This window comes from Lytechinus pictus, chromosome 15 (assembly GCF_037042905.1).
Source record: "Lytechinus pictus isolate F3 Inbred chromosome 15, Lp3.0, whole genome shotgun sequence".
Taxonomy (NCBI): domain Eukaryota; kingdom Metazoa; phylum Echinodermata; class Echinoidea; order Temnopleuroida; family Toxopneustidae; genus Lytechinus; species Lytechinus pictus.
In genome coordinates, this window is record NC_087259.1 from 29,601,721 (window position 1) to 29,617,721 (window position 16,001).

Genomic DNA, 16,001 nt, shown 5'->3' on the forward strand with positions numbered 1-16,001 from the left:
TTCGAAATATTGTCATATTTTGATGATTTTCTCAAATTATTCTGAAAGTCCAGAAAATGGATAATAATAGGATAAAGATTTATTTCAATGGGTCTTGGAATTTCTTTTGGGATGAATTTGCCTCCTGTGATAGCTAAAAAAATTGATTTAAATAATTTATGATGTAGGCCTTTAGATACCTACATCACATTAGCTATAAAATTTCAGCTCCATGTATCCCTATATTGCGAGTTTTTTTGGACGAACTGATTGTTGTGCCCATTTTTACCTCGGCAAACGGGCTGTGTGTTATCAATGCAGTTACGATTAATATGCCACACATTGTTCGAAGACAATTCAGACGCGTCTATTATTTAGGGGTGTTTATTTATCCTAGAATTAAAAAAAGTTATAGAAAGTGATAATTAATAAGATTATTTTCTGATATTTCAATCATCTTTATACATAAACCTTATATTGTTTTGATATATATTCAATTCAATTTTTATAATCATTACTATTTAGTCAGTCGGTAGATATATTTATCCCCATAAAATAATGCACTTGTCCAATTACTTGATTGCATTTATTATAGCACGTCTTTCTGCTACATCTACAGCCGTAAAGAAAGGAAGTATAATGTTAGATGTATCACTCTATACCCAGCCGGGCGGGTCAGGGTGGAACTCCAGCTGGTTTCCGAACAAATTCATCGTTGTCTGCTAGAATATTTTTACGCCACGTAGCGTAGGTACGCCAGAATCCTCTGGAATATCTGTCATTATGATGGCGAAAATGCGGAGTTCTTGTATCTATTTACAGCTCTTCTGCTGTATTTTGCTGGGATTATTCACGAGGATTACGTGGGTGTTAGCGGCGACATCATCGCCGGAAGTTGAAGCCGAAATAAAGATGAAGAAACCGACTGTTTTCATTCCGATATTAGCTCGGAACAAGGCACATACCTTGCCCCATTTCTTCGGGTACCTGGAACGACTCAACTACCCAAAAGATCGCATTCACTTGTGGTGAGTATTATTCCCATCATCACTTTTTCCCAGTTTTAATCCTGCACCGTAGTTTATGTACATTATGATTGCTCTCTAGTCTTGCTCTTTTACACCCTGCATCTTTTCAATTCAAATTACTCTGCACCCCCTGCTCATCTCTCCATCTGCATCTTTCCCTCTGTTTTTTCTTCTTCTTCCGTTGAGTACAGTCCTCTTTACAGAGTAGTCGTACTTGTATTTGTTTCCATCACCGTTCCAATTCCATTCCCATTCTTCTTTCATCTCTCTTTCTTCTTCTTTTTCTTCTTCTTAATCTCGTTCTTCTTCTCCTCCTTCTCCTCCTCCTTCTTCTCATTCCTCTTCTCCTCCTTCATCTCCTTTTCCTTCCCCTTCTCCATCTTCTTTTCTTCTTCAACTTCTCTCTTCCTCTTCATCTTTTCCATATTACTTTGAACAAAAAATTAATCCTTCATATATCCTTTCATTTTCACACTTTTCTTCCATTGACATTATTTTAATTCTTTCTTACGTTCTTCACTCTATATTGTTACTATTATTATGATTAATTAATGATATCCTCGTGCACCTTTATATCATCATCATCATAACTGTTATTTGTATACCAATTATTACTATTTTGTTGATCATTATTATTTATTATTATTATTATTATTGTTGAACTTGTTGTTGGTGTTGTTGTTATTTTTATTGTTATTATAAGAAGTATTATTGTTGTTCTTGTTATTATGTCATCATCATCATTTCTTATTGTTAATGTTATTATGAGTTTGTTGACTTCTCTCATTTATAATTCTTACTAGTACTAATTGTATTTTATTTTGTCACTTTGTTATTATTGTTTAACCAGAATGATAATATTCAAAATTTACATGTGTACAGGGCTTAATGGTGAAAATCTTTCCAAGATTTTACAAACATACTCGCCTTGAAGGTTTTGAGACTAATCAGTTGCAACATAAGCCTATGGGTATATCAATTCAAACCCCTTTAAATTCACAGTCCATACTAGTCTAGACTGGAATCTTCACACTTGTCTCTAGACATTCCTCATATCAGTGCCCCTCTGTAGTCATAAGAACAGAGCATGCCTTTTCATGGTCAAGTTCAAAGTGTAGAGAAAGGTTGAACCTGGTTTATCTGGGTACCATTTGATCATGATGACAGGAAAAGAGATCAGTTAGAGGAAACGTTCTGTAGTTAGGATGGTCATCTCTCATCTCTTGTTTCCGATTGGTGTCTGGCTTTTGTTATGTCTACTTCACTGCGTTCGAGTCCCTTTTTCTTTCTTTATATTGTCAGATTTTGTATACATGTATGGTTGGTATAAATATAGTTAAACTTCATTCTGAAAGCTGTGATGATATGTAATGTGCATACGTGAGGGATGCAGTCGAGAGGAGAGGAAGTAAAGGAAATTAAAGACAATTAGGTAATTCATACACTATGTACACAGTGATTATGCACACAAGAGGGTTAGTAATAAAAAGGGTCAAGGATGTGAACAACAGTGCTCTCATCAAGGGGTGTTAGGTTATGTCAAGTTAGTGAATTTGAATCTTGAAATAGTTTAATATTAAAAAAAAAGTGTTATGAATTATAAGGGGAGGCCCAAGCTGGCTTCAAATTGTTGGTCCTCATGAGAGCAGGAGAAACATGCCAATGAAAGTTTGATGAAAATCCATAAGAATTTACAGCAAAGTTACATGTAATGTATGAACACTTTTAAAGTTACATCTTGGTAAATTCCATCTAAAATATTTCACTGATGTTGTGGAAGTGATGTGATTCAAATCAGTACAGAAGTATTTAATATTTTGTTGTTATTATAATCGATGTAAATGTTGTTCATGTTAAATGATAATGTTAAGTGATAATGTTAATGATTTGTCTCTTGAGAATTTCACTTAATATGGTGGCAGCAGTGGGATGTACCAGTGCCCATAACACAAAGTTTCACGATTGATTTATACACTATATAGTTTGCACACGTATGAGTGTTAGTAATAAAAAAGGGCCAAGGATGTGTGTGTTGTAATGTAAAGGTTATGTCAAGTTAGTGAATTTGAATCTTGAAATAGTTTTACATTAATAAAAGTATTGTGAATTATAAGGGGTGGCCCAAGCTGGCTCCAAGTTGTTGTTCCTTGTGAGAGCAGGAGAAACATGCCAATGAAAGTTTGATGAAAATACGCAAGAAATTATATAATATTAATAATATATAAATTTATAGAGCGCAGAAACTATTCCATGAAGTATACTGCGCTTTATGGGACTACTAAAATGCTTGTTATGAATTACATGTAAATAGATGTGTTTTGAGCTTTGATTTAAAGTTGTTTACGGATGGTGCTTTCCTAACATCCAGGGGTAAGCTATTCCAGAGCTTTGGGGCTACACAAGCAAATGCTCGATCACCTAGCGTTACTTATAACAAAGTTACATGTAATATTTGATGACTTTTAAAGTGACAATTTGATAAATTCAATGTAAAATGTTTCAATAATGTCATAGCAGCAATTTGATTCAAATCAGTACAGAAGTAGGCCTATCATTTGTTGTTATTTTATTGTAATGTTGTTCTTGTCCTTATCAATGATCTCTTAAGAACTTCACTTTATGGTGGCAGCGGTGGGATGAAAACCAGTGCCTGTAACACAAAGCTTAGTATTTGATAGTAGGCTGATTTCTATGATTGATTTCATTGATTATTTTGTGTGATCAATCAATGTACAAAGAAGTTCTACAATAGATTGCTGAGCTATATGTTACAGGGCCATTACCATTTGTTTGTTGTAGTCATTATTGTAATGATTGAATGATTTGTCTGTCAAGAATTTCACTGATGGCAGTGGTAAGAATCAGTTCAAGATGACAATTTTTTTGTAACATTCCCGTTATTGTAATGTTCTTAATGTTGTTATTTGTTCATTTCATCTTTCACATAGGATCCGTGCTGATCACAGTGTAGACAACACCATCCCTATGTTGAAGGAATGGATTCAGAAAGTTTCCCATCTCTACCACACTGTTGATTATGCCTTTGAGGAGAACCCTAAGGTTTATGCCTTAGAGAAAGGCCCTCATGATTGGCCTGCAGCAAGGTTTAATCATCTGATCACTCTCAGAGATGATGCTCTCCAAGAAGCTCGTAATGTGTGGGCTGATTACTTCTATGTAAGTGAGAAATTATCTTATCATATATGTAATAGATGATGATTGCAACACATTGCATAATGCCATCCACTCCAGCCTCTAAACACTTTGCAAAAGATTGCAAGACCAAGAAGGAATATCTGACTGATACTTGTAATATGTTCCATGACAGAGAAGGATTTATAAACTTATTATCTTTTGAGGAATCTGGCAATAGATTAATGGAAATCCTTAGTGTAGAGAAAGTTAAGGATATATTGATAAACATGATCTTTAGCAATTTCTTTTTAACATACAGTGTACATGTATCCGAAATGATAAAATTACATAAATAAACAACATTTGATTTCTAGTAAATTAAACTTAATCAGACTTTCATATTATGTCAATGTGTTCAAATTCTCTATTCTTTTAGGAACAAATCAGTCAAATTATATTGTATGTGAGGCACTTATTCTGTTTCTTAAGTGCATTATATATTTTTTGTATGCTGTAAAAGTAACTTTGGAAATTATATGTAAATAAGGATTGAGAAATATTCAAAGGAATGTGACAATAAATCTGTTTATTTGTTTTATCTTATGTTCAAAAGACCATGGATGTTGACAACTTTGTTTGGGACCAGGACATCTTGGCTACTTTGATGAGTGAGAATAAAACCATCATCGCACCCATGCTTCAGTCTACAACATACTATTCTAACTTCTGGGGTGGAGTCACATCAAAAGTAGGTCATAATGTTTGTTCATCCTTCTGTTGAAATTGATGGTAGCAGTACTAGAACTGATTGTCTGCAGGCCATTCAAGGCTTCATGTTTGCATGTCTGTCTTCATACAGCAAAATGTTATGAAACTTAAAGCCAAACTCAGTAGTGATCTGTTTATTTTAACAAAAGTGTAAATGTAGGTGAAAAATGGTATCACATCATCATCGATAAAGATCTATTCAGTCAGTTTGGTCTGACAGAGTTTGACCAAGCCAAATATTGTAAAATGCTGTCTGAGATCAATGTACGCTGAAAATGGCATAGCATGGACACATGATTTTGAACATAATTATTTTTTTAAAGACCTGTAGGCCTATAATATCTGAATGATTTGTTCATTCTGATAATCAATCAGCAATTTCTTTATTTTCTACCAGAATTATATGTCACATGATATCCCTCCTTCCTGCAGAAATAGTGGCCAGTTTGTCATATTAATTTTTTTTATCTTTGTCTGGCAAAATTGGAATTCATCTTTCATCGCTTGTATCATCAAGTACATGTACAAATACAATACTTGCAATTTTTGTGAAAAAATTATTATAATCTACGAAGGCGAAGATCGAGCATGCAATCTTAAACACATAGGAGTTATGCCGAAAATTTATTTACAAAATATTATAATCTAGTTCTTGAATTTATGGGAAATAGTCATAGATATGATATTATGATCAAGGTTATTTATCAATTTCAATGCAAGATAGACAATACGGAACTTTTATATAACTTTGTTTTTTTGTTTTTTTTCTACAAATGGGAATAGAACTTGTACATGTCAGATGACATAGTGTATTCCTTTGACTGACAAATTGATAATGAGGTTCTATTAAATGACATTTTGTAAGTTTAAGAGACAACTTGTGGGAAAGATATAATTTGCTGATGCAGCTACTTTCAAAATGCCATGGCTAATTTAAGATTTAGAGACCACTAGCAACCTATCATTCATTGATTGGTTTTATTGAATTATGAAAAAAGCCTGCATAGTTTGATATGATTATCTACCACTGCTACAGTAAATGTTTGGCTCAAGTTTGACATTTCCAATTATACTTGATTTGATTGTGCAGAAATGTTCCCCCAAAGGACCTCCATGCATTTGTTTTATTTCCCATTTATCATGAGTAGTTCTATAATGCACTGTTTTCAACATTTCAAAACTCCCCTGCAAGCTAGCAAAATGAAAAGCATTATAAAAATGATTATTACTTATAATGGTGCCATGTATGCCTATTAAAATGTACTCCATGTAGGCATACATTGTAGCACAATGACTACATCCCTGGATTAGCCAATACCCTCTCTAGCACCATAAATTCATCTTCAAAATAATAGTCTATATTGTTTTTACAAAGTTAAAGGTCTAATTTTCTATTCACTACTACAGTACAAAATAGGTTTAAACTTTAAAAGATACATTTTAATTCATTTTACTTCAAATTGGAGAAATATTCTTTTATTTACATTTAGATTCTGCTCATAATTGAATTGAAAATTACTCAAAATTAAAAAATATCAAAAGTATACCAATCCAATACTAATGTATATAAAATAAATTCATAGGAAGGATATTCAGGGCAGTTTAAAAAAAATATATATATATATTTTTTTGATTGATCCCAGCTGAGACAGGTCTAGTCATTTTAACTTTGTGTGCCTTTGTTAACCTTAACAAGTTCTCATCAGGAGTTCGGAAATTGGAAATAATCATCAGTCTTCTTTTCTGCTGCTAAAAAAAGTGTAGGCTGTAGCTGAAAAAAGATGAAGCATACACCAGGAAAATTGAACATTAGTCTTCAGTTTTGTGGTTTAAAATTGGTTTCATATCCACAATTCATAGTATGCAGTACACAATGAAATTAACTCAAACCAGTTTTGTTTTAATTTTTGAAGCATAATGTGCATGTTACTTTGGTATTTGCTTAATGTGGTAATACTGAACAGTACATGCACAAGTTTGCATGTAGCTTGATAGATAGTGTATTGTAAAAGGCTTTTCATGTTGGCATAGAGAATCAGTATACTCCTGTACCATGTCTTTTTTCTACCCTATATGTACATGTAAACAAGCATTTAGAATGATCCTATCTTTTTTTTTAAATCAAAAGAAGGAAAAAAGGCAATGTTCAGATTGTGAGTCAGAACACGTCTTATTGAATTTACTGTGCCATGAAACATAAATCAAAGCTAAAGATACTTTCACATTCTCCCTGTAGAAATCTATGCACCTGTTGTCTCAGATATAATGTCATTATTAATCTACTTCTATGATGTTAGGCCAAGTGTATTGATCTGAAACTGAAAACATTTGTCAAATATCTTGATGCACAATGCAATTTATTCATTACAAAGGCATAAGGCCTATGTTTCACAAACTGGTAGAAAATAAAAGATCTATAAAAAATCTTTAATAATACATATTTTTTCAATTTACTTTTTTTTCTTCATATATTAACATTTTAGACTAATATGTTTACCTCACAGAGTTTTAGAACATCAATTTACAATGGTGAATTGTAAAAAATGCCTGAAGAATGTGAGTTTTCTTTTTTTGATATATTTCAATGAAATATTTTTCTCTTATACAGGGCGCGACAAACCCGCTTGCCCGGAGCAAGTGAAATTGATGTGCGGGCAAGCATTTCTCAAAGTCAATTGCCTGATCAGGCAAGTGGTTGTTTTGGAAATAAAATATCAGTAGACCCTCTAAATTTCAATATCTTTTGGATAATCACAACTATCTCTCAGATTATGTCAAACCAGTAAAAAAACAGTGGAAACTGATGTAAAATCAGCGCCAATTACCAATAATTTATCGCCAGGTACCTCGTACCTCGAAAAACCGTGCCATCGCCTCTTACGTTCTATGTGTGCGATGACTGCGCATGTGCGACTTGAGCAATTTGCCGATGCACACCAAAAAAAAAACCACCAAAAGTGGCTAAAATTTCACATTTTGCAAAAATCCATGAAATGGCCATCTATTTTCCATATTACCTTGAAATTGTTTTGATTTAGTTGGAAACTACTGAAAAAATGAAGAATATTCAGCTCTTTCTTTACTCTGGTTTATGATGATGTTACACTCCGTAAATGTTTTGTGGTCCCACATGCAGACTTTCATGTTGACTAAGTGTAAAACGATCAAAACGATTAAACGATACGATCAATGCTGCAACACCATGAAAAAAAACCCTGAAAGTCTACATGCGGGACTACAATTTAAAAAATATTGACCGAGTGTAACATCATAAAATGATGAAGGAAAGACAAGAGAGAGGTGAATATTCTTAATTTTCTTGATAGTTTCTAACTGATTTTTTTTTTAAATCAAGGAAATATGGAAAATAAATGACAATTTCATGGATTTAAAGATGCAAAATGTGAAATTTCTCCACTCTTGAATTTTTTTTTTTTTAAACATAAAACGATCTTTATCAGAGTCAATAAAGAGTTGAATATTTTCACTGGCTTTCTTTATAGTTTCCAACTAAATTCAAACAATTCTAAGGAAATATGGCATACAGATAACCATTTCATGGATTTAAGGATGCAAAATATGAAATTTTAGCAACTTTTGGTGAAGGTTTTTTTTTAAACCTTAAATTAAGCCCCATTTATAAATAGCGAAAAAAATTCAAAATAAACGTAATGACTCAGGCCTACATGTACGTTGCTGAAAATAAAGTTTTAATGTGTGTTATTTTATACTGTACCTGATTCTCAATTGTTGTTATTTTGTATGACCTTTAAAAATAAGATTAGTGCCGTCATAATTTAAAAAAAAATAAAACAAATAGGGCAAGCAGTTTTTTTATCGGGTAAGCAAATTTTTTCGACGAAAACATTTTTTTGTAGAGGCCTGCTTATAGAAAACCTTCAGAAGCATTAATCTTATAACTTTATCAAGCAGTATGCTTTATTAATTGTAATGATGCCTGTAGGTTCACTATGATTGTTTTCTCTTTTTTTGTTCTTTCTCATTCCACCTTTTTAGAGTGCCAAGAGACCCTTTGTAATATTATTGTAATTAATGTAATATAATTAGTCTCATTATATGCCAGTTGTGAAGCAAAGAAGGATATGATATTGGCTGATACAGTAGTTATTAGTTGGCATGACTGGTGGAAATAGGCCCTACATACATGTATGATAGTAATGGAAGTTATTGCCATCTGTTGGATGAAAACTGATCTTAGTACAGGTTTCTCCATTAGGACTGGGTGATTGAGTGATTGCCTTGCAAGATATAGATGGATGAATATCAATTTCAGTCCCGTCTGACTTCTATCTCATGACCTTTGACCCGTTCAGATGCTCTTAATGCCCTGTTCAGACCAACTGAAATTTATTTCTGTTATCAATTTCTTTCCAAACCTATCTGAAAAAGAAATTGAAAAAGACCTTACTTGTAGGTACTTGTTTTTTTTTCATTATTGTAATATTCATCTCTCATTCTTATTTGGGAGGAGTGGGGTATTACAAGTGAAGTGCACCGCTGAGTATGTGCAGATCGTCAAACATTACATAATGGGATGTACTTTTAAGGTTCCCGTTATTCGTTCATTCTCTCTTATTCTAGGGTTTTTAACTTTACGAAGGAATATGAGATGATGGCCAAGCGTAACATGGCGGAATGATATAAGGTTCTCATAGTTCTTTCTTCATGTGACATTAATCTCTCATTCTTATTACAGGGATTTTACAAGCGTACCAAGGAGTATGTGAAGATTGTCAAGCGTAACGTGACAGGATGTTTTAAGGTTCCAATGGTTCATTCTACCTACCTGATCAATCTCAATCATGATGCTACAGACCAACTTACCTATAGACCCCTCAGAGATTTCCTTCAAGATCTTGATGACATGCTTACATTCGCTCATTCAGCAAGGAAAGCAGGTAAGAAACCAATCATGTTATATTTTATATGGGACCAGAGATGTATTTCTCTGTAAATAAGCCAATCAGATTCCTTGTTACAGACCCCACAGAGATTTTCCTCAAGATCTTGATGACATGCTTACATTCGCTCATTCAGCAAGGAAAGCAGGTTAAATATTACAGAGGACCACAGATTAATTTCTTGAGTATTAGCCAATCGGATTCCTTGTTGAGACCTGTAATTTGCTCATTCTACACAAAAGCAAGTACCATTATGATTTAAACCAATCAGATTACATGGTATTTAGAATATCATATGTTTCTTATAGTCCCATCCAATCAGATTTTATTTTACTGGTATACATGTATCTCTCATTGCCCATTTGACAGACAAAGCAGGTAAGATCAGTTGATAGGTAGTAAATTTAATTTTGGGGTGAAATGTTGCCAATTCATATCACCAGAATTTCCACTTGGTATATTCCAATTGCTGCATACAAGTAAATTGAACACCAAGATGGTAATTATGCTAGGTTGGTACAAAATAAGATAATTCTGAATGCTTACATATCGGTCTATGCAGTAGTTCTAGCTTGAAGTATTACAAAAGACCATACCAGAAGAGATCCACTTCTAGGCCATTTACCACATAAATGATCAAGATACTTCTACACCATATAAATGTAGATGTAAATCAGTCTGAAAAAGAATAAGACCTACTGATGACTTGAACCGCAATTCCATCACTTTGAATGTATACCGTAATTGGCATTGTTTCAAAGTCACATAATTCAGAAGGTGTGATAGCAAGTTCACTAACCAGTAGATTTAGTCAGTTAATGTTTCCAAATACCCTGGAAATATACCCTGTAGAAGTACATACATCATGTAAAACACTCAGGTTAATAACACATGGACAATTGGACTTGACAGAACCAGGGGATGTTCACATGGCAGTTAATTTACTTTCATTCAATGCAGGTAAGCTTCAGATGATAAGGGAAGTCATTTTCACACAAGAATCTGTGTTTAACATTAATTGAAATTCACAGGACAGTCTGTTATTTTAAACTTGATCTCATGGTGGTATAGTAAGGGCCAAAGACTGCAGAATTTGTGTTACAATTTCCATTCCAATAAAATCTAAACTTGAAATTGTGAGTTTGTAACAGTCATGACTGCTGCTAGTGACTTGAAACATACAGTTCTGGGCCCTGTTGCATAAAAGTTACCATTACTGTAACTTTGCAATCCAATGGTGACTTGCATTAAATCCTTTATTTTGATTGGCTGTTGATCAGCGTTTCCATCGTAGTTACCATTGGATTGCAAAGTTACCATAATAGAATTTTTTATGCAACGTGGCCCAGTATTGATATCTCCATGCTTGAAGAAACTTTACTAAACTGCTATAGTCTTGTGTGAACTACTTTAGTGTTTGTGGATTGACATTTGAACTTAAAAATTACCACATTTTCACGTGAACATAGCCATAGATACATGTAGCTTCTAGCTGCTATCCTGGAGAGCATATGGAAGTTGGCTTTGACCTTTTGTGACCTTGACCGTTCCTGTGGAGTTGAGAAAGTGGTATTTGGAGAAAGCAAAATGGCAGTTTCACTCTAGAGATATGTGCTTTCAGACTGACTCGATCACCCAAAAACCAATAAATTTACAAGAAGTTGGTCAGACCTTCAAACATCTGATAATTAATTTTCACATTCATACCTATCCAAACCAGGCCCTTTCTGGCTATTAAAGGAGAAATTCACCCTGACAAAATGTTTATGGTCATGATAGCAGAAAAAAAATTAATTAAAAAAAATTGTTGAAGGTTGAGAAAAAATCCACCAAAAAATTAAAAAGTTATTAGAATTTTTATTATTTGAATTGTGACGTCACATGTGAGCCGCTTTCCTACCTATTGTATGGAAAAACAATAATTGAATTGTCATTTTCTCAGAAAATTTAAAATGGTTTTTACTGTATCTTCAGTATGTCAGAAGACAAATCATTTCACACCTGTTCCTATAAAGAAAACAATAGTAAGTCATCACAAACCATAAAAAAATGAAATTTATGCATTTTATATTCCATAACATATAGGACAGCTGCTCGTTCATGACGTCACAAATCAAAAATGTAAAATTCTAGTAACTTCCTTTAATAGACTTTAATGGATTTTCCTCAAACCTATGCCAGTATTTTTATTATATTTTCTTCTATTTTTACAACAAACTTTTCTTCAGGGTGAACTTCTCCTTTAAGCTCTTATGCCCAAAATGGTTAGCAGTAGCGGTGTTGTGGACCTGTGGATATGTCTATGGACTATGTACCATGAGGTCCAGGGTTCAAATCCCACTGCAGCACTTGCATCCTTTGGCAAGGTGTTTTTCTACATTTGCCACTCTCCAACCAGGTGAATAAATGGGAAGGCCTACCAGTTAGGGCAAAATTCCTCTAATGGATTGAGCGCCTAGACAGCCCAAAATAAAGCCAGTGTTCAAAGCCCGCTGGAAGAACAGTTTTTGGAATATAAAATTTGAAGTGTCTACCCTTGATACATATATTATTTTCAATTATTATTGGATTTGATACCATTTTCCATAATTGCAAAGTAACAATAATTGTAACTTTTTTATGAAACAGGCCCCAGGGGTACATTTTCTGATGAGGGAATACCAGACATTCTCAGTTTTAAGTCGATCTGAAAGCACTGTAGTTGTATTTGTCACCATTCTCTAGAAGTTTCCTGTGCAGTTGGTTGGCTGGTTATTGATTGATGTTTTTCACCAAATAACTGCTACTAAAAGAAGCTATGTGTATTTTATTGCAGAATTGCTCCATAAAAGTAAACATTTTCCTGTTGGCTTTGCCTATTATATAAATAGTGTACAATCTATTGTACAATATACTGGATTATATGTACGACAAATATAATATTATCCCGAGTACAGGTTAGACCTGCACGAGGGATAATTTTATACTTGGAGTTCATTATAGTCCAGTAATATTGTATGATAGAAAGTTCAGTATTTATTATAGTAAATTGTACAAGCCTACTTAGCTTGTTGTACGCGAGCAAATGGGAGGCTGAATGTCAAACATTCGTACCGTTGCACATGTACACATACCATCCCAAATGTACCCTCCATAATGTAAAGTTACACAAGTCAGATAAAGGCGACGTCACTATGAAAATGAAGATTCAACGCATTGCATGCGCTTAGTAAATGCAGATATGCATGGCTTACTGGCTAAATGCGCATTGCCATTAATCGATATTTTCCCCATTCATTTAACATGGGTTTTACCCTCCAAAAATCTAAAGTTATATTGTACATCATTATGTACAATTTTTAACTTTTTGAGGGGAGGTCATGTGGTACCAATCTAGCCAATCACAGCTCGTATTTTACTACCACTTTTTACTATAATTTGATTGAAGTTATATTGAAGGGATTTATAGTGTGATTATAGGTGGTTTCAGACCGCCTCGAAGTTCGTCAGTTCCAGGTATTCTCTGATCGGGAAATCTACCACGATCAGAAAATACCAGGTATTTTGGTAATGTGAAAGCAAACTACGCGTAATTTCCCCGAAAGAAAATACCCGCTAAATAGTAGGTACTTGGCGAAATTACGAGAACTTTCGCTGGGATTTTTCCAAGGTCGCAGGTATTTTGGCAATGTGAAAGCAATTTACGGGAACTTTTAGCCCAGCGTGTCGTTGGGCGCGGGCGCCGTGGGTGGCTGCTGGGCTAGTGGTTTTGAATCTCGCGCCTTGCCTGCTTATTAGACCATACTGCGCATGCTCCTAACTTCAGGAATTTATCCCGAAGGGTATGTTTCGGGGCGGTGTGAATGCAGGAATAATTAATGGGTATTTTTTAGCCTAAAAATGTTCTCTTAATTTAACGGGGATTCTTGTGATCGAGGCGGTTTGAAACCACCTATTGATTCTGGGTAATTTGTATTCTTGAAATGCTGTAAACTGCACCATGTAAAATGTCATTCTTATGTTTTGTTTACCAATTGGCCTAGGCTTTATGTGATCAGCAAATAATTACTGTTGGTGAGAAAACAAAGAGAAAGACTATTCCTCTTAAAAAAGTGATGCATTAATTGAAATTATATTATTTGAGCCCTAAATTAAGGCAAATCCTTGTCCTGGGTGTGCATCCTATTTTGCTTGTAGGGTGATCATGTTTTTGCTTTTCTTTGTAATTGTTTGTTTTGGTAATGTGCACTTGAAAACACTAAAAACAGTGCAGCAATTTTTGTCTTGTACCAAAGACAATATAATAATGCCAAGATCATATCATCAACAGAATCAGACAAGTAGGTCTATACTTTAAATGAATGATTTTATGAAAATCCAATGTAAAAAAAGAAAGTGATTGCAGTATTTAGATCAAATGTAGACCTATTATAGTGTATAGTTTCAGAAGGAAATTCTATAGCCAATAGGCTTACATCTAAAATATGCAAGTACATTTACTAGCAGACCAGTCAGTCGGCAAGTCCCAAGAAAGTGGCTTCTTTCATCCAAGTGATATTCATGACTTGAGAAGTTTTGCATGGTTAATGAGCTTGATGCAAACCAAAACACCTCTTTTCATTCGGTCATTGCTACTCTAATTGTGCATCAAATTTCATGATTTTGGTATCATTGTAAAGAAGAAGAATCATTCTTTTATGTTATATGTTTGAATTTATTCACAGATTTTGTAATATAGGTTAAAATTTTGATCTAAAATATGCTACAAAATGATTATTTTCACCTGACAAAAGCTGCTATTTTTACACTTTATTTTTGTTTGAGCCCAAATGATTTTTAGATCATGATAAAGCTGAATATGCTTTCAAATGATATAGGTTTCAAAATAAGAATTGGTTTAATCGGGTCAAGATCACACTTTTCATTGGCCAAGTACATAAAGCAGCTTGAAAACAAGAATACTGCACTCTGATTGGTCAAAGAGACCACACACTGGCAAATTCCAACAGTTCCAGTGCCTGGGTTCATGGGAAGGTCACACTTCCCATGTGGTAATCTCCTCAAATTACCCGCGCCTGTTGTTCTGTGAATCTTATCCAGCCAATCAGAACTCTGGATTTCATGCAAGTACAACATTTCAGAAATCTCGTCTTGTACCTTGGTGGGAAAAGTGTGATCTTGACCCGATTAAAAGGTGCCGCATATCAAGAGTGGCATTGTGAGAAAGTACAGAAGTTCAGCTTAATGGTGATATATATATTATTGAGGCTCAAAATAAAAAGTTTTGCACAATTTGCAAAAGAAAACAGAGGAAGAAAATTCAGTTTTGAGGCACATTTTCAGGCCAGAAATTCACTTCTTTATCAAAATATTGTATACAAAATAAATGACTAAAGAAAGAGTGACATTTACTCTATCTGATGGTGCAATGATATTTCATTTTACTCGAGGTTAAAACAGGTAAATTCTTAGAGATAGAAAATCTCACGAATCACAAGATTTTTGCAAGCAGGAGGATTCAGCCACGAGATGATGTGGATGAATCTGGCCTTTTTGCTCATTAGCATCTATAGGGACCTGCGGTCTGTTACCACTTGTATTTTTTTAGGTCAAAGGCTTGACTTTATTTATGGTCATTTAAAATCTGATGGTACTTGGACACTGTGGTTTCTACTTTTCAAAGAAATTGATCATAAATTTAGCTATTTTTTGTTTTATTGTGATAGGATTAATTACATAAATTAAATCTGGGTTGTAATATGGTTGGAAAATTTATGGATGTAGTGGAAAAAATAAGAAGAAGAAATTCTTATGAAGGAAATGAGTGGTATTTTTTTACATCGAATTTGACCTGAGCATAGCTGGCTTGACCTTTGAGAGAATCATCCCAGCTGATTTGAGGTGGGGTATTTTACCTGGCCAAATACACTTTATCTATCTCCAATTGATCTCACATCATATTTCATGGCAACTATTACTAAAATCAACATCCTATGTTTTTACATACACATGTAATGTTGGCCTGTGGGTCATTTCTAACTAAAAATTTTCATGTCACTTTTTTGTGCTCAAGAAATCTACTGCGTTTTTATTTTACTAATCAACCTCCTCCTTTGAGAATATTTTTTATCAAAATTTAGAAGTCAACCTTAGTCTAATAAATAGTACATTTCAATACAGTGCGTATCAA

The 16,001-nt window shown here is 33.9% G+C and overlaps 1 protein-coding gene across 1 annotated transcript; it reads left to right on the forward strand.

Annotated features, from left to right (window-relative positions):
- Window positions 1–595: 595 nt before the first annotated feature.
- LOC129278062 (procollagen galactosyltransferase 2-like) lies at window positions 596–11,612 on the forward strand. The gene is made up of 4 exons (XM_054914276.2): window positions 596–1,007; window positions 3,956–4,184; window positions 4,756–4,890; window positions 9,628–11,612. The coding sequence occupies exons 1-4, from the start codon at window positions 763–765 to the stop codon at window positions 9,883–9,885; spliced, it is 867 nt and encodes a 288-aa protein (XP_054770251.2). The 5' UTR covers window positions 596–762; the 3' UTR covers window positions 9,886–11,612.
- The last annotated feature ends 4,389 nt before the right edge of the window (window positions 11,613–16,001 follow it).